Below are 27,520 nucleotides of genomic sequence, written 5' to 3'. Positions count from 1 at the left end.
GGGCTGGGTTCAGACACCTTCCTACATCAGTTCAAACCTTCTGGCTGAGGCCAATCTCATGAAGGTATGGTCTAGGTGCATCTCACCCCAGCTCCAGGGCTCTGGTGTACACTGCTGCAGGGTTCTGGATAGTTCTTTTTTTTTTGTTGCTATTTCAAAATGCTTTATTTTCACTTGGTCCCAAGACTTGGGAGGGGCTCCAGAGCGGTTACAAAGCTGCCTAGAGTTTCAGGTGAAGGTCCTGAGGCCAGCTGGTGCAGAGCAGAGGAGGGAGCCCCTTGGAAGGTGAGGCCTCCTAGTCATGCTTGAGAGTGAGCCTCTCGAAGAGGTACTCGCCCCGAGATGGCAGGGGCACACCAGTCTGTTGGATAGTTCTTATATCCACCAAGTCCAGCCAAGCTGCACAAAAGTCAGGGCCAATGCATGAACCTACCTCTGCCTCTCCTTAACATGTGGGATGGTCTCAAGACATTATAGGACTTTTCTCAGGTACAGAGTCACAGATGGATCCACTTGTCACTGTGCTGGTTAATACTGTCAACTTGACAGGCTCTAGCATCAGCTAGGGGACAAACCTCTGGGTATGTTTGCGAGGGAGCATCTAAACTGGGTTATCAGAGGTGGGGAGACTTGCCCTGAATGAGGGTGGCACAACCCATGGGCTGGGGTCCTGGAATGAGTAAAAAGGAGAAGGCAAGCTGAACACAGACACTCATTTCTCTCTGCTTCGTGGCTGTGTAGGCAGTGTGACCAGCTGCCTTGAGCTCCCGATGCCACGTTGCTCCTGCCACGGTGGACACCTTCGAACTATGAGCCCAAAAGGTCAAGTATTTTGTCACAACGATGAGAAAAATAACTAACGCTGTCTCACAGCTGGAGCTTCTCTTGCTTGGCTCCATCTTCTTCAGCGTCTCCCTCCCTAGATGAGTAACGGCAGGCATTTGTGTGGCTCTGCACTCTACACACCCAAGGTGACAGTGGCACTCAAGATCTTTCGGCTGGATGAACAGGCCCATGATTCCCTGCAGAGGACCTATCCTGTCTCAGCCACTGGACCTCTTGCCCTCCATCTATGAGCTGTCCTGTGCCTGGTCCTCCTTGGCACCTGTTCACCTGACCCATTTGCAGGCCTCTTCCTAGGCTGCCTTCTAGAGCTGTAAGTTATGTGGGAAATCTCAGAGGGATGCTCTGTCCTTCCTGCCTCCCCGACCCGCCTAACCCCCCGGTCCTCCCCATATTTACTCTGACAACCTCTTGAACGTCTGTCTCCCAACACTCTTTAGGGCGAGCTCTGGGCAATCTACTGCCTTGACAACAGTCCACTTTTGCCATTGGCTTCCCCTGCCCTAACCGCCCTATCCCTGAAGCATTCTGACCTGCCCCTTGTGTTCAAGTGCATCTGCCCAGCCTGAATGAGGTAGGTTGTGCAGAGCCTCCTCTGGACACAAGAATCGGGCTTGAGTCCAACACTAGAAGGAAAACAGTGGACCCATTAGGTGATGAGGTCACAGCTTTGACACCAGACCCTCCTCACGTACGTTTGGGATGTGAAGCTGAGTCGTGACCTACAGCTATGTGTCCGGGCAGGATGAGCAGTCCATGCCCACTTCCGAGTCTTTCATTCACCAATGCCTGCTTTGCGTCCAAGTGCTGGGCAGTGGCCAAGCTAAGTGCATCAGGGACTTCTGTCTGAAGAGTCCAGCAGAGGACACTGACTCTCCTGGCTGTGCCACTTTCCCTGGCTGTACTCTGTGATAGGTGGGTAGACGGGACGTCTGGGCATGGCTATTTCTTCACAAAGGAGTGGCGATGTATCAAGGTCACCTATGATCATTCTTTGTCCCCTATCCTGGTGTAAGCTTATCTACAAACCAGGGAAAACTATGCCATACATCTCAGGCATGAGCCTGGTCTCAGTGGCATCCCTACCCAGTCTCTCCTGGTTCTTCTCCTTGCCAGGCTAAGCATCCTGGGCAGTCTCCCCCTTCACTATGGTCTGGCTTCCTCCTCATAGCCTATGGTTAGCCACCTGCTGAGAATAGGGTCCTAACATGCATCAAGTGACTTCTCTAGGAGGCCTGAAACCTGGAGAAAGAACCAGTGTCTCCCTAGAGATACTGCCTGGTCCTTCACCACCCTTCCCCAGCCCTCCAATCACCAGTTCTCAGCCTTCATGGCTCCTCAACGGGCCTCCAGCTTCCTCCTTCCCCCTTGCACCCTCCCCTCTCATCCAAGCCTCAGCCACACGCCCAGGCCAGCTCCAGCTTGACTCAAGAGTGGAGAACTGTTCCTCTAGAGACAGGCTGTTACCCTCCGCTCCACAGCCTCTACTGGTGCTCTGTAGCTCTCAAAGTTAAATGACTTGGCTGGGTATGGAGCTCAGTGGTAGAATAATTGCCTAGCATGTGTAAAGTCCCAGGATCCATCCCCAGAATGGGAAAAACATTAAACAACTCAGTTCTCAAGGCTAATAATATCTCATCTTTCTCTCCATCTGTGACCCTTCATTGGCTTCGGGCTTTCCCTTCTTGGGGGTTTCCTTCACACCTCTCAAGTAGGCTCCTGGGTACCTGTAGCAGGCCAGGGAAGCTCTAGATGGTGGGTGGGGGTTCCTGGTGTAAGAAAACAACAATATTCCAAGCAGAGTGGTACTTTACTGTATGCCTCAGTTCCCTATGAGTTGGACGGATGTGAGTCAGCTTCCAAGACCGCCTATTTAGAGTCAGGTGGGAAGGGTTGAGGTCCTAGTCGGGTTTGGTTACATCTTGTCTAGCAGGATGACTATGGTTAATGGACTACTTCTCCCACGGCTACCACGTTTGAGGACAGACACATTAGATGGGGAGGCTGCACTTGGTACAGCTAGGACTGAGTAGGACGACTCTCATGTATGAACGCTCACTGAGCATGAACCAAGATTGAGGCTCTGTTATCATTTGCAGCGGCGGCGGGGGGGGGGGGGGGGGGGGGGGGGGGATGGAAGCCAGACAGGTTGAAGGACTCTTCTTGTGTGAACTGAAATTCCCAACCTGGAATCTGAATCTATTTCCCTCGGATGCTAGAGTTGCAGGCAGGGGGGCGAGCAGAGACACCTGGGAAGGGATGAGAGGGAGGGAGCAGGCAGCAGTGATGGAGAGGTCAGGAGAGACTGTGATGGAATAGCAGTTGCTGCTGTGTGATTAACAGAAACCCAGGGGAGGGGAGTGTGTCTGCAGGAAGGGTTTGCATGCTCCTGGGGCCCACCTCCCATAATGCCAGCTCCTTGAATAGCCATGTGGCAGGGACCAGAGGCTAGCGGAGTGTCAGGGAAGGACGTTTTTAAGTTCTTTGGTTGGAGGGTCTGCCCAGGACCTCCAAATGGACCTCGGGGGGTAGATGTTTCCAGAGGTGGGAATCCATCATCTTTACACTGCCATTCGGATCCCTAATAAGGAAGTAATAATATTGCCAAGTCTTTACCACGCTCTCTATGAGCTAGTGAGAAGACTAATTATCTGACGACACTAATAAATGGTTATGATGTTATTAAAAATGGCACCAAGCTAGGATTAACAGGCTCATCAATTGTAGGGAATTGGGTTTAACAAGGTCCCCTGCATGTCCCATCCAGGCTCCTGGCCTTGATGGGTACTGAACCTCCAAAGCACTGCCCAGCAGGACGGAGGCTGTGGATGAGGTTCCCAGTGGTTTCCCAGTAGAGGGGCACTGAGGGTCTGGTTGCTGCTGGCCTTTCTCATCATGTCCCTTTAAAAAGTCAGCTCTTCAAAGTTTGTGGGCCACCAAGGCGCAGTGGTGGCAGGACTGACTGTTCAGCTCCTTCTACGTGTGGTCTTAGCTATCCCTCTTACAGGAGCTCTGTCCTCTCCATTCATGTTCCCTCTGCAAATGCCAGGCTCCAGAGTCCCACTCACAAGGCTTGGGGGAGCGGGTAAGAGAAGATGCGTCCGGTCCTGCTGGCTCATTTCCATAATAATTACAGTTATTACTAATAACAATGACAACACGGTTCCCCAGTTACACAGAAGCCTGTAGCTCAGAACCCCCTTCCCATCCATTGTCTCTTTCCAGCCTCACAGTGGGCAGGGAAAAGTGGAGACAGTTAGCATCTTTCTCACTGTGGAGGCAGGAAACTGGAGCTTGAGGACACAAAAGGAGTCCTGAACAACTCCCTCCTCAGTCTCCAAGGAACAACTGTGGGGGTAAAAATAAAAACAGTGGCATCAAGGACTGATGCTCTGCCAACTACACCAGGCACACCTGCTAACCGAGTCCTCACAGTACCCCTGGGAGACGAGTTCTGTGCCTGTCATCCCCCTTTACAGGTAAGGGGACAGACACATCCAGACTGTCCAGGGACACATAACTACCAGTGGCTGCATCAGTACGGGCTCTTCGGCATTATCCCTTCCACCAGGCTTCCATGCAGACCATGTTTGCCAGGCCAGGGACCCTATAGGGCATTGGAGACTGTGCCAGCCATGAATGCACCTCCATCCTGGCTCTGGACCAGTGTGGTCTCTCTAGAGAGATCAAAGTCCAGGACCACTTAGGCACATCGCCTTGAAGACTCTCTTGCTTTGAATCCAGTCCACGACTGGGTATCTGAGGCCTGGATCCTATCTCCCTGCTGCCTCTGCTCAGTCTCTGTAACTGCCTCAGTGGGCTGTTCTAAGGATCGGGGAGAGCAGGTCTAGGGCATCCAGGGCAGATGTGGTCCTTGCCTCCTTTAACTGCAGGCAGGATCTCTTCCAGATAGCTGCTGCTTCTGTGCTGCTCAGGACCCTGAGATGGAAGGTGAAGAATCTTTCATCTGTGCCCTGTGAGCCTGATAAACAGTACCTGGCTATATTCCCACACTTTCCTTAGTGGCCTTGGCAGCCACTAACTACTCCTGTAGGCAAAAGGAAGACACGGAGCTGGTGTGTGTATGTGTGTGTGTGTGTGTATACTGAAGAACTTCCTAGGTTATACACATGCTAACCCTAAAAGCTAGCTTTCAAACCTCAGATCTGCTGGTCCTGAGCCTGGACTTTTGTATCGCACAGGCTCCTGTGGCCCTGCACCACCGTTCCAGCGTTCCTGGTGGGGATGGGGGGGAGTTGCAGGGACCCACACATTTCGTTGAGGAGGAAGGTGCTCAGAGGCTGGGTGACTTGTGCCTGTGCTCATAGCTGAGGGCCCCAATTCCTCTCTTGGCCTATGAATTCCTCGTCCTTTTCCTCATGGTCTGCCAACCCAGTCTCCTCCCATGGGCTTCTTCCCCTTCACCCTGCCTGCATGGCTCCTTACTCGCCACGTCTTCCCTGTCCCAGGCAGAGTGCGAGGCTCTTGGTGCTGCGCAGTGTATCTTACTAACCCCATCCTGCCAGTCCTAAGCCCATGTCTTGAATCATCTGTGTCACCTGTGGACCCACAGTGACCAGAAGATGTGACAGATCTGTTTTCATATCCTTGAGTTGGATAGTATGTTCGTTTAGGTTCCTCAGTCCCAGGGCGGGGGCATCCTTCAAGGAGCAAAAGGCTGAGAAGATCCAGGAATTCTCTCCACAGCAACCTCACCAAAGATGCCCGGGGAGGGCCCATCATCAGAGGGCCCGATCTGTGTATGCAGTGGGCATGTTGGGAGGTGGACAGCCCAGGCTAGGCAAGACCTTGACCGGTCCCCAAGAACACACCCTTCACCCCCATCTCCCCAGCCCTTAGATCTTCACCTGCTGGGGCACCCAGATGTTCAAATGGTGCTTCGCTAGAGCATCCCACCCTGTCCTTACCCCAGCCTCCAGGCCCGAGCCCTGGCTTACGTGGTCAATGAGCTCCTTGACCATGCCGTTCCACTGGCCCTTGTCATCCTGTGCCCCGTACTTGCCATCTTCCACCAGCCGGATCTCATAGGAGAAGCCCAGGATGTGCGCCAGCTCCTTGAGCAAGTCAATGCAGTAGCCCTCAAAGCGGTCATTGCCGTACAGGGTCCGGTCGGACTTGCGGAACATGACAAAGGGCTCCTCCTGTGTGGACAGAAGGGAGAGAGGGTGCTAGGCCAAGTGGCTGGGGTGAGGGTTCTGTAGTTCAGGCTGACCTCGAGGTCTCTGAGTAGTTAAGGGTGATCTAAAACCCCCTAATCTTCCTGCCTCCACCTCCCAAATGCTGGAGTTACAGGCATGTGCCCCATACCTGGTCTAGGATCTTGTGTACACACACACACACACACACACAAATGTTCAGTGGGTACCTATGTGTGTAATGTGTCCATGTGCATATGAGTGCAAGGACACACGTGGAGGACAGAGGTCAAACTTGGGTGTCATTGTTCAAATATCATCAACTTTTAAAAAATTACTTCCATTTTAATAATAATAAAAAAACTAACATGCATTCAATGTAGACAATATTTTCAGATATTCCCCCAGCCAGACATGGTGGTTTGTGCCTTTAATCCTAGCACTCTGGACGCAGAGGCAGGAGGATCTCTGTGAGTCTGAAGCCAGCCTGGTCTACATAGAGTTCCAGGTCAGGCAGGGTGATAATAGTGAGACGCTAACAACAAAAAAAAATCCCAGTAAAAGGAAAGTTACACATATTCATGTAATCAGGGTTAAACACTTGAAGTTCACTTTGCTTCAGTGGGATGGAGTGGCTATCACACACCACCATGCACCCTGTTTTTGTGACGTGGGGGTGTAGGATGGGGTGGGAGGGCAGGGGGCCCATCACTGGCCTGGAGCCTGCTGAGGAAGCTAGACTGGCTAGCCGCAGCACCCCAGGGCTCCTCCTGCCTCTGCCTCCCCAGCACTGGGATTTCAAGCATAAGCCACCACACCTGGCTTTTTATGTGGTTCCAAGGATCAAACTCCGGCCTCCTGCTTATACCACAAAGCACTTTACCAACAGCCATCCATCTCCTCAGGCCCTGGAGTCTTGTTTCTGAAAACATTTCAAATGGCTTGAATCAACAGCCCGGAAACCAGGAGAGAGCAAGTCCATTTTCTGAAAACCAACTCGGTGCCATGCAATGGCACCTGCAGGGACAATCCCAGCATGAGGGGACAGGGCTCTGCTGGTGCTGACTAACTTAAGTGCCAGTGACTCCAGAGCTATCAAGTGGTGGGGCAGGGACTACCTGATTCAGTGTCCCAGGCCAGCATCAGCCTGACCTTAGAACCTGTTAGAAAATCACTCCTGGGCTTCACACTAGACCCACTGAGGCAGGAGCTGTGGGTGAGCCCAGTGTCCACTCAAGTTGGAGGGCGGTGCAGCCAAAGCCCTTCAGCAGGTATGGCGCCTTCCCGACTTGTTGCGAATCAGACACGGCTCCTGACACCGCTCTGTCCCCAAGGTTCCCTCAGTGCCCCAAGCAAGGACCTGGCAGGGAGCCAACACTGACTCCAGCAGTAGCCCCCTCTGCTTGTGGCAGTGCCTCTCCCAGGGGTCAGCTGGTCCTCAAGAAGGCAGTTTGTGGGTCCAGAGATGCCTGTCCTGTGTCAGGTGCTGGGAAGCCAGTGGGAGGCGTAGAGCAAGGCGTAGCACCGCCTGACTCCTGAGAAACACAGTTCTGGCTGCACCACAAACGAAAAACTAGGGGAAGAGGCGGGAAGCCCATGGGGAGGACTGACTGAACCGACAGCATCCAGTTGGAGATGCTCAGATGTGCCAAGATCCAGATGCCCCAGAACCCAGGGAAAAAAAAAAAAAAAAAAAAAAGCAAGTCCAGGATTCTGTGGGCCTCAAGCACCCATCCCCACCCACAGCTCCTATGGTGAAGTCTGGGGATGGCTGATCGGAATTCCCCCACCACCACTTCCCTCCCCCCGTCACCTGCAAACTCCACATCTGTTGAATTACTACTGTGTACCATGCACCTTTGACTTTTGTAAGTTCGTTTTGTTTAAGTTTTATTAGCATGCAAAATAGATGGTCTTATCCCCATCTGATACGTGAAGAGAAAGACTCAGAGAGGGTCACTATATTACCCAAAGCCACACAGCAGTTGACAATAAATAGTTCAGGGGCTTCTGAGAAAGAGCCAAAGGGCGTTGGCATCTTGAAGGGGTTTCTGACCATCCAGGGAGTCTGAATAAATGCTTTCTGGTGTAATCACATGGAAACATGGACCTTTGGGTTAGCTCTATCTAGATCTCAGGGCCTCTGGTGCTACCCGCAGCCAGGAGCCAGACAAGCATGTGGTGGGTAGCCATTCCAGCCTTGGCCTGGAAGTTCTAACCCCCACTGAGGCTTCAGTAATGGTCACGCCTACAAGGAAGGGCTGAGAGAGGATGCTGAAGACCCAGGGTCAAGAGGAGAGGCTTCTCTTGGTTCCAGGACCCTGGACACTGGAGGTAGACAGAGCAGAGTTCTCCAGAAAACACCACTGGACTGTGCCATCCCTTTCCCAGACCCTGCAACCTATCCCTTCATTTGTAAGCTGCCCTTAAAAATAAACCTCCCTTTTAACTACGTGGAGTGGCCTTAATAATTTTACCAATACAAGCAGCTCAACACGGGAAAGGGAAGCCCATGTGGACCTGGGTCAGGGGTTCAGGCTGAATGGAGGCAAGGGAACATTGACCCTTCCCCAGGTAATAGTGCCCCCACACCCTGGGCATGGGTGTGGGTGGCCTGTCAGTCCACCTACCCCTTTGATGGACGCTCTTGTGTAGTGGACAAGCTGCACCACTGTACCTGCCAGCCCTGACCTTATTTAAATTAGGCAAAGAATTAGAGAGAGGGTATCATCTTTCCCAGGGAAATTGCCCAGATGGGAAGAGATGCCCACCCCTCTTATGTAGAATGGAGATTTTGACAAAAGTTATCCTCACAGGAATAAGGATAAGATGAACCCACCTGGGAGAAGCCCTTAGTGCCTGGCACATGTCAGCTGCCACTATGACTATTATTCTTCTTATTACTATTCACACTCAGCCCTTCTTCCTGTGTACTGACTGGCCTGTTACTTCAGTGACCAGTCCCTCTCGGAGACCACACCCTATGCCATCAAACGGTAACAATCATGGCTACCAGGGGAAGTGGAGGGAAATCATTTGGGGAAAGCCCTTAAGACTGCTCACTTCCTGACCTGCCCCCTCCACGCCTCTCCTGGGTCTTAGCCTCTAAAATTAGCACTTCATTTGTGAAGCCACCACAGACCCAGAATCTATACATCTCCATCTAAATACGCTGCCTTCGGAGCAGCTGCAAAATGCCATTAATTTCGGGAAGTGCTTTGCGGAGGGCATACATATTTAACAGCTGAAGCCCAGGGCATTAAAATGGTGCTCGCCTTAGTAATGCGTCTCCAGCCCAGCAACATTTCCTAGGGGGTAATTCTCAACTCCGAGACTACTTATTCATGGACTATTTCACAATTTATTACTGGAAATGTCCAGACAGCCAGTTCACCGGCTCCTCAGCTGCTAATCGATTGCTCAGTGAAGGTGCCCTCAATTTCATAACTTCACGCTCTCCTATTGCTCCGGGAGAAGAGCCGTGGGACCAGGGGTAATATTTCTCCTCAACAAGTCACCGAAAACAGGGGTCCAGAAAAATAACCTTTCCCCACTTTCTGTCACAAGGCTCTCCATCTGGGCTCGCTACGATCACTTAGCAATAGAGAAGCCAGGCCTAGAGCTAAGCTTCTCTGAGATACAGGGCCAGAAGGTTGAAAGAGGAGACAGGGAGGGGGCAACCCCCCAGAGGAGAAGAGTTCAGGGATTAGCCACCAGATAGCTGGGCCCGAGTGCCCTGACTTAGGCCATGTCTCCCAACGGTCATGCACACGCGCACATGTATGCACACTGGCAATATGGCCCATATGCTTCTGTGTGCTGCCTATGACCCTGCTTAGACACAGACCAAGAACCTAGACCCAAGGCCTTGGCTGCTGCAGCTCAGAAAAGACAGGGCATTCAAAGTCACATTTCTCGAGTGGGGAGATCCAGACTGGCCCCTGGCCTGGCTTGGTCTTCCTGGCCCACATTCTGGCTTTGGTTTTCCCCTTCTCCGGCTCCTGGGTGCTGGGGGCCAGCTTCCCTGGCAGTTGAGTCTATGTGGGTCACAATATGCACACTGGACTGGTGTGTACCCAAGAATTCACACCCACCCACATGCACCCCAATTACTGCTCATATCTACCGCTGAAAGTACCTTGAACCTTCAAAAGCAGGGCCCCAGGAGCACATTGTGTGAGCTTTCTTGGTGTGAGCTGAGGTTTGGGTGCATGAATTTTTCATGAGATTGTGAAGAGCAGCAGAGCCAGAAGAGAGGCTGGGCCTGCAGGGAGGGTGGTGGGGTAGGCTTCCAGCTTTGGAATGGGGATCTGCCCTGTGCTCTGAGTGGCCAGAGGGCACAGTCAGGCTCCTGTCTATCTGTCCGTTCAGGGAAGAGCACCCTGAGTACCTAACCCCAGAGGTTTAGAACAGTGAGAGCAGAAGATGGGGTTGGTGAGCCCACACAGGCTGCTGTGGCCTGCCACATCCCAGGAAGACAGGTGCCCTTCTCATCAGGGTTCTCACCTCCAGGTCCTGGTCCCCTGGGGCAGAACAGTTTGATGTTCTGATCCTGTGCTTTGGTACCTGCCTATCACTCAAAGTGTGGTTGCCTTGACAACGCCAAGGCATGACAGGCAGGGGCCCTGTGCTCTCAGCAGGAGGTGCTGGCCCTGCATAGAGGCAAGCCAAGTAAGGGGCTAAGTTTTCAACCAGGACAGTTCAGCCAGTGCCAGGCTGAGTCACTCCCTAGGATGTGTGTAGGTGTCCCAGGGATAGGTAATCAGCCTGATCCTAGGGCCAGGAGCTCATTCTATGGCCAATGGAGGGGAGGACACAGAGGCCAACCTGGGGCATTGTGTCTGAGAGGATAGGGCTCTGAGAAGGTCTTGGGTAGAAGTGATAAGTCTTAAAACTATACAGTAGAGTGTAAACCTGGGGCAGTGGGGGATGGCGGGTAGGCCCAGGAGTGTAGACAAATTTCTAAACAGTCTTATTAATAGAAAACATGGAGCCAGATATAGGGGTGAAAACCTGAAAGATCAGGGAAACAGGCAAACCTATTTCCTAACCTCCGCAGCTTCCAAAGTTGGTGAGGTGAGGTTAGCTGTGGCTTTCCCTATTTCCCTGATCTCTCTATTTCCCTGGCTCCGTGTTTTCTATTAATAAGACCATTTAGAACTTCGTCTACACAGGAGAGCTCACTGGGCTTGAAAAATGTTCAAGTGCCAATTGAAAGTTCGTAACACAATGTGTGCACCACTGCCAGGAATCGCCGCTCTGACTATGCTGCCTTTGGTGAAGTTCAGGGCTCTGTCTGTGGCCGTACATGGTTGGTCCTGGATCAACAGCAATCATTACAATAGCTGCACTCGCCCCGCAATGAGTTCATCAACATCCACCCTCTTCACTTGAGGAAGTAGGTGTGATCGCTCCCATATTTTCCCCATCGGATAGGCCACAGGCATAGAGCAAGAAAACCGTGTCTCAGGGCCATACACTGTGTCAGTAGAGAAGCCAGGACTCAACCCCAAAGTCTCTTAGCTGTTGCTCATTCCCCATTCCTACAGGCACCCAAGAGCTGTTGGGCCATTTCTACCCAGCTGACTTGGGGCTGAGGGGCAGAGGGACAGATGGAGCTGTGTCCAGGCTAGAAGCCAAGACTCAAGAGGGCCTTTTCTCCCTTCATGTCCTCCTGGGATTCCTGGGAGCCAGCCAGTTCTGGAGATGGGACCTCTAGTAATGGAGTAAGCCCAGCAAATTGAGGACCAATGTTACTATGGTGAAGATTGACAGGTCAAGAGCATGGGTTGTTTGCCTAACTCAGCTCTTAAAAAAAAAAAAAAAAAGACCTTGTGCCTCTGCAGAATATGCTCTTTGTGTGTAGGGGGCGGTGGGTGGCTATCCTGGAACTCACTATGTAGCCAGGGTGGCCTTGAACTCACAGAGATACACCTGCCTCTGCCTTCTAAGTGCATTCACCACCAAGCCCCAGCCTTCCACATCCTTGAAACAGAGCTGCTGCCATTTCAGTGAAGTGTGACCCTGTGGCCTTCCAGGGGCTGTGTTTTGCATCCTGTTGGGGAGTCTTTAGCGCGGGCTCCCTTTGGGGTCTTGTTTCGCGGCTGTCTCCCCTCAGCTCCTGTAATCATCCCCCCTCCTCATCTCTTAAATCATATTTCTCTCACCTCGTTTTAATCTTGCCTTGCAAAAAGTGTTTTATTTATATCTCACATTTCATGCAATTCTGCTTTTAATCTTTTACCACCTTTTTATTATTTTATTTTTACCCTTTTATATTCCGGCGTTGCCACACTTTCATCCCTTTGCTTTCTGACATTTTTTTTTTTTTGCTTGAACATTTTTTACCTTGTCTAGCCAGCACTGTAAATTATTTAATTTTTCTTAATATCTTCCCTTTTTATCTCTCTCCTTACTTCATTATTCCCCCCTCCACCCTTTCCATTTAACTCCCCTCTTTCTGCCTTTATCTTTCCTATTTTTATCCACATCCATATTCCTTTAATTGCTCATCAGTCTCCCTTAAGTCCCCGGGTGCTTTTTGTTTATTTTTATCATTTATCTTTTACGTTAGTTTTTCTCCTGTTCCTATTGAGCTCTTTTAGACTTACGGCTTTAGTATTTGTCTCCTTAATAAAAAGCGGATCCCTAAAGACTAGAAGGTTATATGATTATTTGGAAGACCCCCTGGGGGTCCTCACCGCCCCCCTAAAGGCGGGATGACCCCTCCCTGGCTCTTTTCCTGTGTGGCTCTGTCAGCAGCCTGTCCGTAACACTCATTCAATCTCTATTGGCTTTAATGGGATTTCTCAGTGACCATGACCCTAGGGGCTGGAAATGAGACCCCAATGTTTAAAATTCCCCTCAACATGTATAGTACTGCAGAGTCTTTGAGATTCCTGGAAGAATGGGGGTATTTTATAATTGCTTCACTGTTTCATGGTGCCCACCACCCAACCACTGAATCTATGCTTGGTGGGCACCTTGATGGTAGAGGGGAGGATGGTCTAGCTTGGCCTGGCTGAACTGCCTCAGGAGGGGACGTAGGGAAAGCCACCTCCATCCAACCATCATGGAAAGCTCCCAATGGTTGGGTCCAGGCCTCATCCATGGAAGGCTTTCTTAATCCTAATGTGTAGAGGAACAAGCCCAGGTATCCAGGTATGGGTCTTACAGATTTAGTTGTTATATTCTAAAAGGTTGACTTGGGCCAAAACTGTTCTCAAAGGGGTCAGCTTCTGCTTGGCTGTGGTGAGGCTCCTTTCTCCAAGGGTGGCCGTGGGGGAAGTAGGGAACTGTCCCCAAGAGCAGTGCTGTGACATGGTAGTCTCCCAGGGGGCAGCTGCACATGAAGAATGGGTACAGCACCAGTCAGTAAGGGGAGGGCAGTGGCTGCAGGCTGCAAGGTGCAGGGAGCCTGGGAGAGTCCATGAGTAGTCACTCCTTGGTTGAAGGCGCCGGGAGAATGAGGACAAGAGGAGAACAAGGCAGGTAGGAGCCTTACCCACATCTAAGTATCCTGGAAAGATGAGACCCACTGACTCCTCACAAAAGGAAGGTGGGATGTGGCTCTATCCAAGGGGAGAGGTTGCAGCTTCCAGCTCTCGGGATTTATAAGCCCTGTGCAGTGTGGCATGTGTACCGTCTCCTGGGGCTCTCTGGTGTGACACAGCTGGAGGGGTTCATGCGAAGGGCCTTGGCCCAGGGACTTGAGGTGGGAGAGCAGCCCCTAGCTGTGACGAGCAGTCACTCTTTTGTGGTCCTATTGAGAATGTAGGGACTCTGATGTGCCCTTAAGTGAGACAGCAAACACAGGTTTCTCTTGGGGGATGGGGAGAGGTCCTGGGTTCCAATCTCCTTCTAGGAGCTTTCTGAACCTTCCTGGAAGTTTTTACTTTCTTGTGATCCACTTTGCTACTTTCTCCTGGGAGCCTCCTAAGGGGTACTCCAAGATGTGACAAGTGGGGGATGGAGGGGTCTCTTAGGTCAGATGGCCAGGCCAGTCCACGCCTAGGTCAGACAGCCTTTCCAGCAGGGCCTGAGGCTCTTACCAGCACAGTGGTGACAATGAGCGACCTGTTGGTCAGAGAGTCGGTGACATTAGGACCTCGGCCTTTGGCAACCTCAGTGATGTTGAGACCGTCAGCTGGACTCCACACCCCAACCTGGATGGACAGACAGACAAAAAAACAGGTACTGAGTGCTTCCTTTCTCCACACCAAAGCCATCTGCTTCCAGTCATTACAGCCATCGCTGCTGTCACTGTAAGGATGCGTTTTGAGTGAACAATTCCGATGACAACCCCTCTGCCCTCCTTCCTCCGAGGAGACTTCAAGGTGCAAATCTTTCCTTTTCCTCTTGCTGATAAAGGCTCAGCTGAAGGAGAAATGCAGAGGAGCTGCAGGGAGCTGGGAGATAGAGTGAATACCCAGCAGGGATAGAAGGGCCAGGGGGTGCCAGGCTAGGTCAGGGCCTCCTCCTGACAAGACACCGGGCACACAGCTGCTTACTCAATGGGTCCCTTCCAGGCCAGACACCTGCAAAGGCCCGCTCACCCTGGAATGAGGGCGATGCCCCCATTGGGAAGAGGGAGAAGCATGTGGACTTAGGGAAGGAGGAGCTTTGGGTGAACAGGCAGCAGGCCAGCCTTGGGTTTTGGGTGAGAACGGAAGTCCCGTGAGCTGCACTAAGGTTGAAGGCAATTTGCTTTATGGTTTCCCCTCTAAAATGGGTGTATACCCTGGCTGTCATGGGAAACTCCTCACAGCATCCTTAGCAATATGAAGTTAGAGGTTAAAGTCAAGGAAGGAGAGGAAGGGTTTAAAAGTCATCCCAGGGCGATGAGACGGCTCAGCCGGTAAAGGCCCATGCTGCCAAGTCTGATAACCTGAGCACTATCCCTACGACCTACATGGTAGGAGGAGAGAACTGATTCCTGAAAGCTGTCCTTTGGTCCTCACTGGTGTACAGTGGCATGATTCCATACATGCACACACGATGAATAAATAAATGCAATACATGTTTTTTATAAGTCATTCTAAAGCCCTGGGCCTCTTGCAGGTGCATTTTGAGCAAACCACCCAGCTGGGCCTCATCTTGGCTCCTCTCTCAGGGAAGGCATCAGCACGCCCACTCTGTCCTTGGCCCAGTTGGGGGTACTCAGAAAACCTAATCAATTAAACAGTGAGGCCAAGAGCAAACATCCCACTCAGAGAGCTGTGCACAACAGATAGCAGGAAGATACGTAATTATGCTTGGATAATTCTGCCTTAATCCTCCCAAAGCCACCGGCTGGAGCTAGCTGGATCAGCTCTGACCCAGCTCAGCAAACAGAATAAGGCAATGAGAGGCTGTGGCTGGGGTGGGGGTTCAGCACGCTCTCTGCCTGTATGGACCACTGGGGCCACGGGGATGGGAAGGTGGGACTGGAGAGTTCTTCTTTAATGAGCTCAGTGTGGAGATGCTGAGCAGAGGGCTGGGTGCTGAGCAAGAGGGCTAGGTGCAGGAGGCACTCAGCAAACATCTGTCCAGAGGTGTGTAAACAGCAGGGGGCTTCAGGCCGGCAAGCTCTTCTAAGCCCTGAAGGATGCCAGGCATGATGGGAATGGAAGAACAGGAGTGAAAGGGTGGCTTGCTCACAGGCCCAGGTGGCTATGACCAGGAGCCTCTGGTGGGCACCCTGCAGGCCAAGCTCCATCCAGGGATAATAGAGTTTTCCTTGAGTATTAGCTACGGTCAATTTGTACCAGCTACCTGGAGGGCTGCTGGGAGATAGATGCTGCAGGGTGGGCTCAGATGAAAGAGTGCTCCAGTGATCAATTACTGATGCCTGCCATGGGCACAGGAGCGGAAAGCGACAGCACGTGTGCCATCTATCTACTATCCCTAGAATTTGATGTTGTCCCCAGAGATGGGTGGCTGAGAGGGCAAAGCTAGCAGGGGAGCTACCTGTGAGCACCATGTCATCCATGCCACCGCCCAGTGGGGAGGCTGCTCACCATCACTGGGGGACTTGAACAATGATTGACGGGACTCGTGGAGTGTACCTGGAAGAGTGGCCTTGGTGATCTTAGAAATGGAGGTTTCAGCTCCTGTCCTTGGGAATGAATGTCCATGGCATGAAGTCGTTGTGCATGAATCATGAGGATTCCTGGCCACCCCTCTCTATTCGGTGAATGGGAGGACACAGGAGAGAATCCGGGAGCCATGGCCATGGGTATATGGAGGCCAGTACTTGAGGCTAAGCAGAGCCAGATCCGTGCCTGGGAGGACAGATGTCACTTCCACAGCAAGGGCACCAGGGTGGGATCACACTCAGAAGTGTTGGGGAGGGGGGCGGGCGGGATCATGAGTCAACTTCAGGGCATTTCAGGGAGCAGAAGAGATTGGGCTGGGTGGGGAGGCCAGCTGAGGAAACTCTCAGTCTCAAGGGGCAGCAGCTTACTGACTTGGAACTGTGGAGCCATCGGCAGGGCAGAGCTGGGCGTGGTGAGGCTCCATCTGTGTGTACAGTCAGGATGGATGAGGGAGGCGGAAGGCAGAGGGGAGTGTTAAAAGAGGCCTCAGGAGAGGCTGAACCGCGCATACAGGAAGGGAGGATAGGAGACCCCTGAAGGACCCTCTAGCCTCCTGGTCACTGCTCTCTGTATCTTATAAATGCCGTATCTCAGGGATGGAGGGGAACTCAGATGGCTCTCAGGGACCAGATGCAGTGGGATGGGTGTGGCTGAGCTGCCGGCTCCTCCAGATGCTGAAAACTAGGACCTCAGGTTAAAGCCCCTTCTTGGCACAGCAGCCTGACTTTAATAGCACATGCTGAAGGTTCCTGGGGACCAGAGAAGGCCTCATTAGAAGATTTCCATGTTGGCCAGATGAGAGGCCCTAAGTCTAGATAGGATTGCTTTCTTGGACCAAATGTTGGAATCAGCGGTCTGAGAAGCTGGAATTGTAGGGGAGCCCAGACTCCCAAAATTTAAAAATCTCTTTGGGGTAAGGATTTTCTTAGTCTCCCATACAAAGAAATCTCTGCATATTTGCTTAAATGTCTCCAGGGACCATGAGTTTGCTACCCCAAGTCAGGCAGTCTATGGAGGAAAGTTTAACTTAAGAACATATATATCCTTATCCTTGACCCAGCCCTGCAGGATCTTAGAGACAGTCAGTTTGTGCCACATGTCTTTGATTGTGTTTCCCTGACAGGCCTAACTCACGAGTAATGGCATAGGTGTCTGTTCTAGCTAGGCCAGCCCACTTGGCACCTTCAGGGGTAACAGGACCCTAGGGTCTCCTAAAGCCCACAGCTCTGCAGAGGTCATGCTGGGTTGGTTCAGTCTCAAGGGGTTGCCTGCAGTGGACCTTGTGCTTCTGCCTGGAGCTTGTGGAAGGCACTTCCAATATCCCTGGGCCTCAGCGGAACCTTCTCCAGAGCCTACGCACCTTCTCCAGGCCATCTTCCTTCAGGCTGATGATGTCCAGATCAAAATCAGTCCGCAAACCACTGGTTTTGTTGAAAACAATCCGTCCAGTTAATCCTTCCCATTGAGCCTGCAGAGTGGAGAGGGCAGAGCGGCAATTCCTCAAGCTCATAAATCATCATTCGGTACAACTGTACAATGCTTCATTTTAATTACTCCTTGCACTGATACTGTTCCCCCAAGACCATGATTAATTAATAATCACCTCCATCATTGCTCGGGCTGTGGTGCGAGCCAGCGATTTCCATAAATTCTATTACGCTCTTTAGCCAGCTCTACATCTGCACCTTCTCGTGTACAACATCGATCTCGGATGCGCTCAAACGAGCCCCCGCCTCGAAGCCCTGGGAAGGGGGAGCCCGTGTCAGATCCCTGGAGAGGGATCCAGGGAGGCAGGTGAGCAGAGCTGGAGCGCATGAGACCCACCAAGAGATAGAAATGCCTCCAGGCCCAGTTGGCTCTGTTTACAGAGCCATATCCTTGGAGCATTGCCCCAGAGAGGGAGGGAGCTGGACAAAGTTCCTCAACCTGCAGCTGAGAACTCTGGGGTCCGAACGCTGGGTTCAACTCCACTAGCTCTGTGACCTAGAGTACTTTCTGCCTCAGTTTCCTCGGCTATGAAATGGAACTAGTCAAGGTATCCATATTTCCAAAATGTGAGAGTGAAATAAGCCAGGGAAAACAGAGAGAAGAGCCTGGGCTAATGCAGGTTCTGGATAAATGGCAATTTCTGTCATTCTGGTGTCATTAATACAGACAGAGGCAGGTGTGACTTAATGCAGACTTTTTTTTTTTTTTTTTTTTCGAGACAGGGTTTCTCTGTGTAGTTTTGGTGCCTGTCCTGGATCTTGCTCTGTAGACCAGGCTGGCCTCGAACTCACAGAGATCCACCTGGCTCTGCCTCCCAAGGGCTGGATGGTGCAGCACCACTACCCAGCTATAGACTATTTTCTAGGCCAGGGTGAGCCAGTCTGGCCATGGCCTGTGCTTGGATGAGTCCACAGCCATTCCTTCCCATCTAGTGTGGAGTCCTGCTACCTCCAGATTTGCCAGTGTCGGCTATTATAGACTGTCTCTTTTCTAGGGGTCCAGAGTAATCATTCTTTGTGCACACCAGGGTGTGTGGTGTACGTATCCTGTGGGTTTGTATATGTGTGCCTGTAGAAATGTGTGCATGTGTATGCAGATGTGTGAGGTCAATGCTGGATGTTCCCCTCAGTCACTCTTCATCTTATTTAAAATAAAATTATCAATAATAATATAAACATGTGTGTTGCATATACATGTGTGGGTGCCCATGGCCACTTGGAGACGAGAGTTGTCTTCCTCTATTGCTCTCCACCATATTCTCTTTAGACAGGGTTTCTCACTGAACCTGAAGCTTGCCCTCTTGTCTAGGGTAGCTGATGAACAAGCTCCTGGGCTCTACCTGTCTGCTCCTCAATGCCTGAGCTACAGACAGGTGCAGCCACACCTAGCTTTTATGTGAGTACTGGATTTGAACTCAGATCCTTAGCGTTGCACAGAAAGAGCTCTTACCTGCCACCTCTCCAGCCCTTCCGTCTTCTATTTTAAGAGAGTATCTCTCACTGAATCTGGAGCTCACTGATTCAGCTAGGATGGCAGGCCTGGAAGTTCTATGGACCCATCTGCCTGCTTTCCTAGCACTGGCATTATGGAGGTACACTGCACCCAGCTTTATATGTGGGTGCTGGGAGCTCAAACTTCGATTCTCATGCTTGAGTAGCAGGCTCGTCACTGGTGGAGTCATGGTGCTAGCCAGAGAGGTGATTCCATAAGACACGACCCCCAGGTGATGTCACTCAACTTCCCCAGCAGCCCTGAGGGCTGGCCCAGTGAGGAACATGATTCCATGTAACAGATGGGGAAACAGGCCTGGAGGAAGAGGGTCTTGGGAGCCCTAAAGCTTCCCCTACACAATAGGCAGAGCCAAGCTAGACCCCTAGTCCTAGGGCCTCATCACTTGCTTTGGGCCCTTTCCCTCTTTCTCCGTGGGGCTGGTGCTGGTGGGTATTTTGCAGTTAGATTTCTGCATCTGGGAGAAGATGACCCATCGTCCATCCTGGGGTCCTGGGAAATAGGAAGGAAACAGCCAGTGGGGGTCCCCAGCCAGGCTAGTGAGTGGAGGGGAGAAATGAGGTATCCAGAGGAGAGGTGTGGACAGCAGGAGGTCTGATTCTGGTTTGGGCATAACAGGTTCCTGCTCACCCTGTATTGTGAGCAAGGCTCCTGGCCTCTCCCGGGATGAGCAGCAGCACCCATCATCACATGGTCCCTACTTCTCAAATTCCTGGTCCCCAGAAGCTCGTCTTTGGATCCCACCTTATGACCTAGAGGGTCTCCCTGCTCCTGGGCAGCTTGGAGTTCCTGTAGACTTTCACAGATAATGGTAGATGATAGCTGGGTGAGAGGAAGGAGGATTGTAATTCCAGCCAGTCTGGGCTGCTTACTAAGGTTCTGTCTCAAGCCCTCCTCTGCTCCCTCCTCCCCAAAAAGTAGATTGACAAAAGGTGTCCTAACTCAGAGGCAACATCCTGGAGCCCCAGAAGGCTAGAGAACAAAGAGGCTCAATCTATCTAACAACCCACCAGTGTGCAGGCCCTTAATGAGGTGGGTAAAGTGCTCAGTACCATGCCTGCGTGTATGATCACGACGAGTGTTATGGATTATCATGTTTCCTTTGTGGGTCTGGAGCCCCAGGGGCTCCTGGAAATGGAGGTGGTCCTCAGTGGACTAAGAGAAGGACTTTGGACAAGGCCAGGATCAAGGAGGAAACTTCCAGCAGAGAATTACAATCCCACCCTTAGGGAGCCCACTGAACTTTCATTGTGACCCTGCGAAGTGGGACTCATCACTGTCTCCATTTCCCAGATGTAAATACTGAGGTTCAAAGATGGACTGAGGTACTGAAGAGATAGTTCAGTTAGTTAAAATGCCTGACACGGAAGCATGAGGTCCTGAGTTGGATCCCTTGTGCTCACATAAAAATGTCAGGTGTGGCTGCAGGCATCAGAGTGTGGGTGTGGGGTGAGTGGATCTTCTCACTCTAGCATACCTAATTGGTGAATGCCAGGTTCAGTGAGAGAGCCAGGCTCCAAAAATACCAAGGAAGAGAGATATAATAGAAGATATCTCTGGTTTCTACATGAATGTACACCTGCAGACAGACAGACACACACACACACACACACACACACACACACACACACACACACACACACACACACACGGAGCCAAGGGGACAGAGATTAAAAGCCACATCAGAGAAGGTGAACAGCTCTGTTTATGACTTCATAGGGTGGCCCGGCTTCCCTCAGGTTGGCTCCCCCACCCCTCTAAGGCTTCCATCTCTCTGCTACAGCCCACACCCTCTGGCTATCTGTGGGCCCCCAGGGAAATCTCAGCAGGTGTCTTCTGCTGCCTTGCTCCTACAGAGGAGGCTTTCCTCCCTGTCAGTGCCAGAGGAATTAAATGCCAGCAGGTGCGGCCTGTCTGGGGGCGGGTGGGCAGGGGCAGGGCAGGGAGCCACGGGCAGCTCCTCCCCGTGACATTTCCCAGCCCACCCGCCCCCTCTAGCCGCAGCTCAGGACTCGCTAAATGAAAGATGCTTCACACGCTCTGAACTCCGGCCTGGTATTTTCCAGCTCCTCTCGGAAATGCCAAGTCTTTAAAATGATTTACTGTCTCGCAGTCAGAAGGAGATGGGCAACTTGGAAATGGACAAAGGGAAGACTGGACTCTGCAGGGTACCTGGGGCCTCCAAGTGGCCAGTTATGGACCATGAGCGTTTTGTAGCTACTCCTGCCTGGCCCCCATGGCCCTAAGAACAGAAGGAGCTCGGCAAGGGATGGGAGTGTCCGCCCCAGTCTGGGTAGGAGAGTTCCAGGAGCGGGATGGGACCTCTCTTTCTAGGCTGGGCAGTGGGGAATGTACTCCCCTTGGGCATTCATGGCTAAGCCTCATGCTTTCCAAGGGGCAAGGGGTGAAGATGTAGGGTCCTTGAAGCAGGGTGGGCTGCAGGCCCTATGGCTGGAACCCACTACCCAAAAGGAAGTTAGAGTAACTCCAGATGATGGTGACTGAAAAATCAGAGCTGTCACACCTGCTGTGCCAGGTGGGGCACAGTTTTGAGACCAACCCTCAGCCAATGGCTGTCATAGATGAAAGAACTCCAAGACTGCTTGCTTCTGATATAGTCTCTGAAAGTGTGTGTGTGTGTGTGTGTGTGCGCGCACGCGCACAGAACAGAGAGAGAGTCTGGGCCTTCCTAGAGGGCTTCACCTGAGCCCCTTGGTGTTGGACCACTCACTTTAGCCCAGGATAGCCCTGCCTAGATCTCGTCCTTTATAGCCTTTTCTTCTTGCTAGTAACTGAGAGTAGAAGCTGGTCTGACCCCGGGTTTTACTCTGTCTTCCCAACAATTCTGAACTGAGGATCAGAGAGACGGTCATCTCACCAAGCCACTTAGCCAGGGGCAACGCACTGGCAAGTGAGGCCCGGACTGAGTGAGTTTGTCTGTAGATGGGAGCCATAAACCCTGCATCCAGAGTGACAGCAGCGAGGACAGTGACAGAGAGAGAATCCTTTGACCACCCGGGCTTCTCAATCCCCTTTGAGACTGGGGAAACTGAGGCTCAGAGAGGCGACCTGCCCAAGTGTGTACATAACAGAAACCACTTCTCGGGCTCCCACATCTGGGCACTCCAGCTCTCAGCTGCAGGGGGCATCCCTGGAGGGGCCTGGACTCACCTCCTTGATGAAGTTCATAAAGCGGCCGCCAAAGCGCCAGGCCTTGTGCCGATGGCACTGTAGAGAGTTCACGGTCATCTGCGGCGCCCGCTGGTAGCACACAGACACGATGTGGACAGCATCGTAGAGCAGGGCTGCGTCAGTCTGCAGAGGGCACAGGCCTGCCTGAGGGCTGCAGCGTGGTATCCTCAGCTCTGGCCCCACCTGCCCCAGCCCCACTACATGCTCATGGTGTCCTGAGCGGGGAACAGGCCCAGAGGTCCTTTTACGTGGAGAAAGGCCAGCCTTGGTATGGCCTTATGGATACCCCAGTGCCCCCCTCTTTTCTGCAGCTCAGGCTCTCTCTCTCCAGACCTCCCTCCCAACCCATTACCTCATCTCACCCACTTTTTACTCCTTTCTTGCCTCCTTAGCCTCATACCTGCCAGTCACAGCTTAAGTCCCCCATGGTCTTTAGGTTTTTATTTTATTTTTATTTTTTTTAATGTAATCCATTTTTAACCATCGTATGGCTCCATCAGAGGCAGCCCTTAGGGTGGGGCTGTTGTCCCCGGGGCTCTGGCTGATATATGGCAGACCTTACAAAATGAAGTGTTGTATGAGGAGATGGAGGGAAGGAAGGAGAAAAGGAAGAAAGGAAGAGGGACAAGGAAGAAGGAAGGAAAGAAGGAAGGAGGGAGGAGAGCCCTTGGGGCCTATCTATCCATCTGCCCACTGTACCATCATCACTCCATCCAACAGGCCAGACTCCGCCCGGGGAGCTGCCTGGAGCCGCTCCATGGACCACTTCTCCACAATGGCTGAGACATGGGGGTTGTCCACATTGAGTATGCGGAACCCAGTCAGGTTCACCCCCGAGTAGCGGTAAGGTTCCAGGTCTAGTGCGTAGAGATCCTAAAGAAAGAGAGCTTGATGTGGTTAAGGGCTGGTCCAGTTCTCCCTCACCCTCCAGACCTGGGCACCCCTGGGCCTGAGCTGTGGCTCCCTGCAGAGCCCTGTGCATGAAAGGTGCCTGGAGTGCCCACAAGTGGACTGAACGCAGAGTCCACCACTTGGATCTCCTGATACGGACCTCACATGCCATGGGGTCATCATCCTGTTTCTTCATCTGTAAAATGGGGATTTCTCCCCTTTACAGAGCCCAGAAGACCCCTCTCACTTTGGGAGGACAAAGGGTGCTGGGCCTGGGCATCTCCAAGTGACACTGAAGGAGGCAGAAAAGCCAGAGTACCTTTTTCCCCTTCACAGAGGGGTCCAAATGAGGACCAAAGAAATCCACTACCTCCTTCCCTTACTCTTCTGGAAGTCACAGGCAGGGCTTTTTCACCCCGCCTCCTAGGAACATCTGTCTAGAGGACTCTCCATAGTCAGGTCCCACGTAGCCTGGTAGATGGGCAGGTCTTGGCTGACAGCCCAGGAGAACAGGGTCTTAAAGCCCAACCATCCCTGGCCTCTCTTGCAGGTCAATGAGCTGGTGAGGCAAGGAGTCAAGAGGAGAAGCAGTGGACATGGCCAGCTGTCCCTCAGCAGAGAAGACAGCGTGTGGAGGGGCAGTTAGCCTTCACAGGAGCCAAGCAGAGCACCACAGGCTCAAAATGCCTCCAAATTCAAGGAGCCACAAGAGAAGTGTCATGTGCTTTCAATACTCGGGATGGCTGCTTACAGATCTCTAGGGGCTTCCTAACTCCACTGGGTTAGGAACTTCTGTTAACACTGGGTAAAGCCCAAGCTTCTGCTTAACATGAGATTTGTGTCTGGCACAAAAAGGTCATCCTTAAAGCGGCGGTTTTATTGCTTTGCAGGAGATTAATCTATTTTGTGTGTAACTGTTCTACTCTATGTCCCTTCCCCCCTTAAAACCCTGCTACCCACTCTGTTCCTCAAATTCTCTGCTTCACCAACAGACTGTTCCCTCCAGACTTAGAAACATGTCCAAACCTACACTAACTTCAGACTAATGTTTTGATTTTCAAAAACAAATAACTTGGACAATGTTTGCCAGCTAGGACTGGGGACATTGGGTTCCTTATCCATATTTCCCCGCTTCCCTTCACTGAGCTGCCTTCCATCTTGAACCTGAAGCCTACCCCCACCTCTACCCTTAGCTTAGTGCCAACCTCAGATAATCAAAAGGGACACAGGCTGCAGCCCATACAGCAGATCTTGCACAATGCTTGGTGTCCCGTGGCCTCGGAGACGCCCCTTCTTGGTGCTAAACTCCTGCTCCTCTGCATGCCCAGACGGACCCTTTCTCAAAGGCACTGTGTGCATTCATATCCCCTTTGCAGAGAAGAGGAGGGCTTGGAGCCCAGGCAAGAAAGTCTCATCTTAAACCACTCAAACAAATACAACCAGCCTTCCAAGTCTGTGCATCTATGAATTCAACCAACCGTGTATGTATGTATGTGTGTGTATCTATAATTTAATTGCCCATCTACATCGAACATGCAGACTTTCTTTCTCTCCCCAATTCCCTAACAATGTCATGAATTACACAGCATTTTCATTGCATTGAGTACTGTAAGTTATCTAGAATTGACTTAAGGGAGATAAGAGCATGTATTTAATAATATGTAAATACGATGCAATTGTATACAAGAGACTTGAACATTGTGCTGGCTAGTTTTATGTCAACTTGACACAAGCTAGAATCATCTGAGAAGAACCATGATTGAGAAAATGCTCCCATAAGATTGGCCTGTATGCAACTCTATGGGGTATTGTCGGGATTAATGATTGATGTGGGGGAGGGGAAGCCCACAGTGGGTGGGGCCACCCTTTGGCGGGTGTTCCTGGGTTCTATAAGAAAGCAGGCGGAGCAAGTCACAAGAGAACTAGCCAGTAAGCAGCACTCCTTTATGTCCTCTGTATCGGCTCCTGCCTCCAGGAGGTTCCTGGCCTGCTTGAGTTCTTGCCCTGACTTCTTTCCATGATGGACTGGATGTGGAAGCGGAAATGAAAACAAACCCTTTCCTCCCAAAGCTGCTTTTGGTCAAGGTGTTTCATCATAGTAACAGATGCGTAGTCAGGGGAACGGATGGAAAAGCAGTTGACACCACAAAGATTGGAGTGTTTTTCAACAACAGTTCACACTGTGGCAGGTCTGGAAGTAGAAAGGACAGCAGCAACTGCGGGCTGGGATGACCTTGAAGTACCTACGTCTAGCAGCTGGCCCTACCTCCTAAAAAGGGTCCTACAGCCTCCAAAAAATACTGTCCCCAGCTATGGAACAAGTATCCAAAGCCCGAGCTGAGCTAGTCAGGGGACATTCTAGACTGAATTCCTAACAGGTTCTATCGAGCGGCAAGGCTGGAGTCACTTCCCTTCATACCATTCTCTGGTCTGGGCTTTCCTACAGCGTTTCCTAGGGGCCAGTGACGCTGAGTTCCCCCATCCCTGTGACAAGAGGGTAGTGACAGGGAGGAGCTGGTGAAGAGGCCTCTTTGTCCAGCTCCTGCTACTGTTTTTTTGTTCAAACTGCCCTGGGCCAAGACCCTAAGTGCTCAACACGGTGAACTGTGGGCAACTTTGCAGCTTGGCAAAAAGTTGCATTTCCGATGCCAAATGTTGACACACTGAATTCAGTGTCGACTGGGGACCTTTTAGAAACATTCAGCATAACATAATAGACTAATTCATTAGCACCCCATGGGTCTGAATGGGAAGAAGCCGATGCTCGGAAAACATGGCCTCAAGGAACGACAGATGAAAATATCTTTCCCATGATGTAACTGTTATTGCCGGGAAGTGGCATTAATTGTGATTGCTTATCTATTAATTTATTATAATTCTTTTTTTTTTCTTCACCTCCAGGCTCTTACCTACACATGACATGCACCAGGGGCTCAGCTGGGGCTGATTAGCACAGGGTTATCTGGGAATGGCTCAAAGCTGGCTGACATTGATAATGGCAGCTGGGGTAATTAAAATGTCTTCTGCATGGGAGAAGTGAGTTTGGAGACATTTTTTGAGGGGAAGGGTTGATGATGTGCATTTCCTAAGATAAATGCCAAATACCATTCCCCTTCCCAATATAGCCACCACTGACCAATGGGCATGAAAAGGGGGAGTCACGAGGTAGAGCCCTGAGCCAACGGGGCTGGAAGGAAGATCCTGAAGCTGGCAACAGGCTGTGACCAGCCAAGAGGACAGAGGGGAACACAGAGGATGCCGTGACATGCCAGGGCTACTGGGATTGCCGATACACACTCCACCATAAAGCTGTCTGCATTATGGAGCCACATCTTCCTGTAAGAGCCTGGTCTCCTATGCCTCAGAAAGGGGAGGGAGGGAGAACAGTACCCTGAAGCAGCCATGGGCAAGAGCCTGAGTGAGAGCCTAAGCCAGTATCATTGATCTGTCGTGAGACTCTGGGAGAGTCATGGGATCTCTCTTGGTGTGGAGTAAAAAGCACACTCTCCCCTTGTGGCCTCAAAGGGAAAATTAGAGGATGTAGGCAAAGGATACAAGTGTGGGCACTGCTGGGAATTCACGAAGGCTCTGTTTATCCCATTAGTGTCAATCACCATGCTGGACCATTATGGCCAGGCATCATGAAGAGTCTACCTGCTGGAGGAGCCTGGGGACGCTGTAGTGGCAGTTGGCGGCAGAGGGTTTGGCAGCTGGAAAGCTTGTGTGGAAAATCCCTGTTGTCTGTTTGTTGCTGACTCACCTCTCTGAGCCTCAGTTTCCATTTTTTTAGGGGGGGGGAAATGGGAGAGTCACAGCTCCCATGGACGTTCATTTTTGAGGGATGAGGACACACAGGAAGCAAAGGCAGGAGGTGCTTGATGAATTTATTTGACATTTACAGGGTAGTAAGTTCCAATGTCCTTCTAAGCACCTTGTCACTGTCCGTGCTTTTAACACTGACCCTCTCAAGCAACACTGCTATTGTCTCTGTTTCACAGACACAGGCATGAGGCAAAGAGAAGGCAGCACCTTGCCTAAGGAAGTGGTGTGTGAGTGGTATGTACATAGTGTGTATGCACATGTCTGTGCAGAGACCAGAGGAAGACGTTGGGTGATCTGCTCTATCCCTCTCAACCTTACACCTTTGAGACAGGATCTTGAACTTGGAGCTAGGCTGGAGGCCAGGAAGCCTCAGGGACTTTCTGTCCCCACATGCTACAGCCACAGCTGAGGTTGTAAGTGTGTGTAGCCACACCCAGCTTTTTATGTGGGTCCTGGGGATTTGAACTCAGTTCCCATGCTTGAGCTATAAGTGCTCTTAACCCCTGAGGCATCTCCCACCCCCCACCCCCAAACAATGAAGCA

General features: G+C 51.5%; 1 protein-coding gene across 1 annotated transcript in view; it reads right to left on the bottom strand.

Annotated features, from left to right (window-relative positions):
* The window catches only part of Grik3 (glutamate ionotropic receptor kainate type subunit 3), a 216,685-nt gene that overhangs the window by 33,808 nt on the left and 155,357 nt on the right, over positions 1 to 27,520 (bottom strand). The window contains exons 6-10 of the mRNA XM_036177903.1: positions 22,964 to 23,137; positions 22,244 to 22,387; positions 17,436 to 17,543; positions 14,051 to 14,164; positions 5,802 to 6,005 (exon numbers count right to left, since the gene is read on the bottom strand). Coding sequence (XP_036033796.1) covers positions 5,802 to 6,005; positions 14,051 to 14,164; positions 17,436 to 17,543; positions 22,244 to 22,387; positions 22,964 to 23,137 — 744 coding nt within the window. The remainder of the gene's footprint in view (positions 1 to 5,801; positions 6,006 to 14,050; positions 14,165 to 17,435; positions 17,544 to 22,243; positions 22,388 to 22,963; positions 23,138 to 27,520) is intronic.

This window comes from Onychomys torridus, chromosome 2 (genome assembly GCF_903995425.1).
Source record: "Onychomys torridus chromosome 2, mOncTor1.1, whole genome shotgun sequence".
NCBI classification, from domain to species: Eukaryota; Metazoa; Chordata; class Mammalia; order Rodentia; family Cricetidae; genus Onychomys; species Onychomys torridus.
The sequence above is the reverse complement of the archived record's forward strand: the minus strand, read 5'-3'. Positions and strand labels throughout refer to the sequence as shown.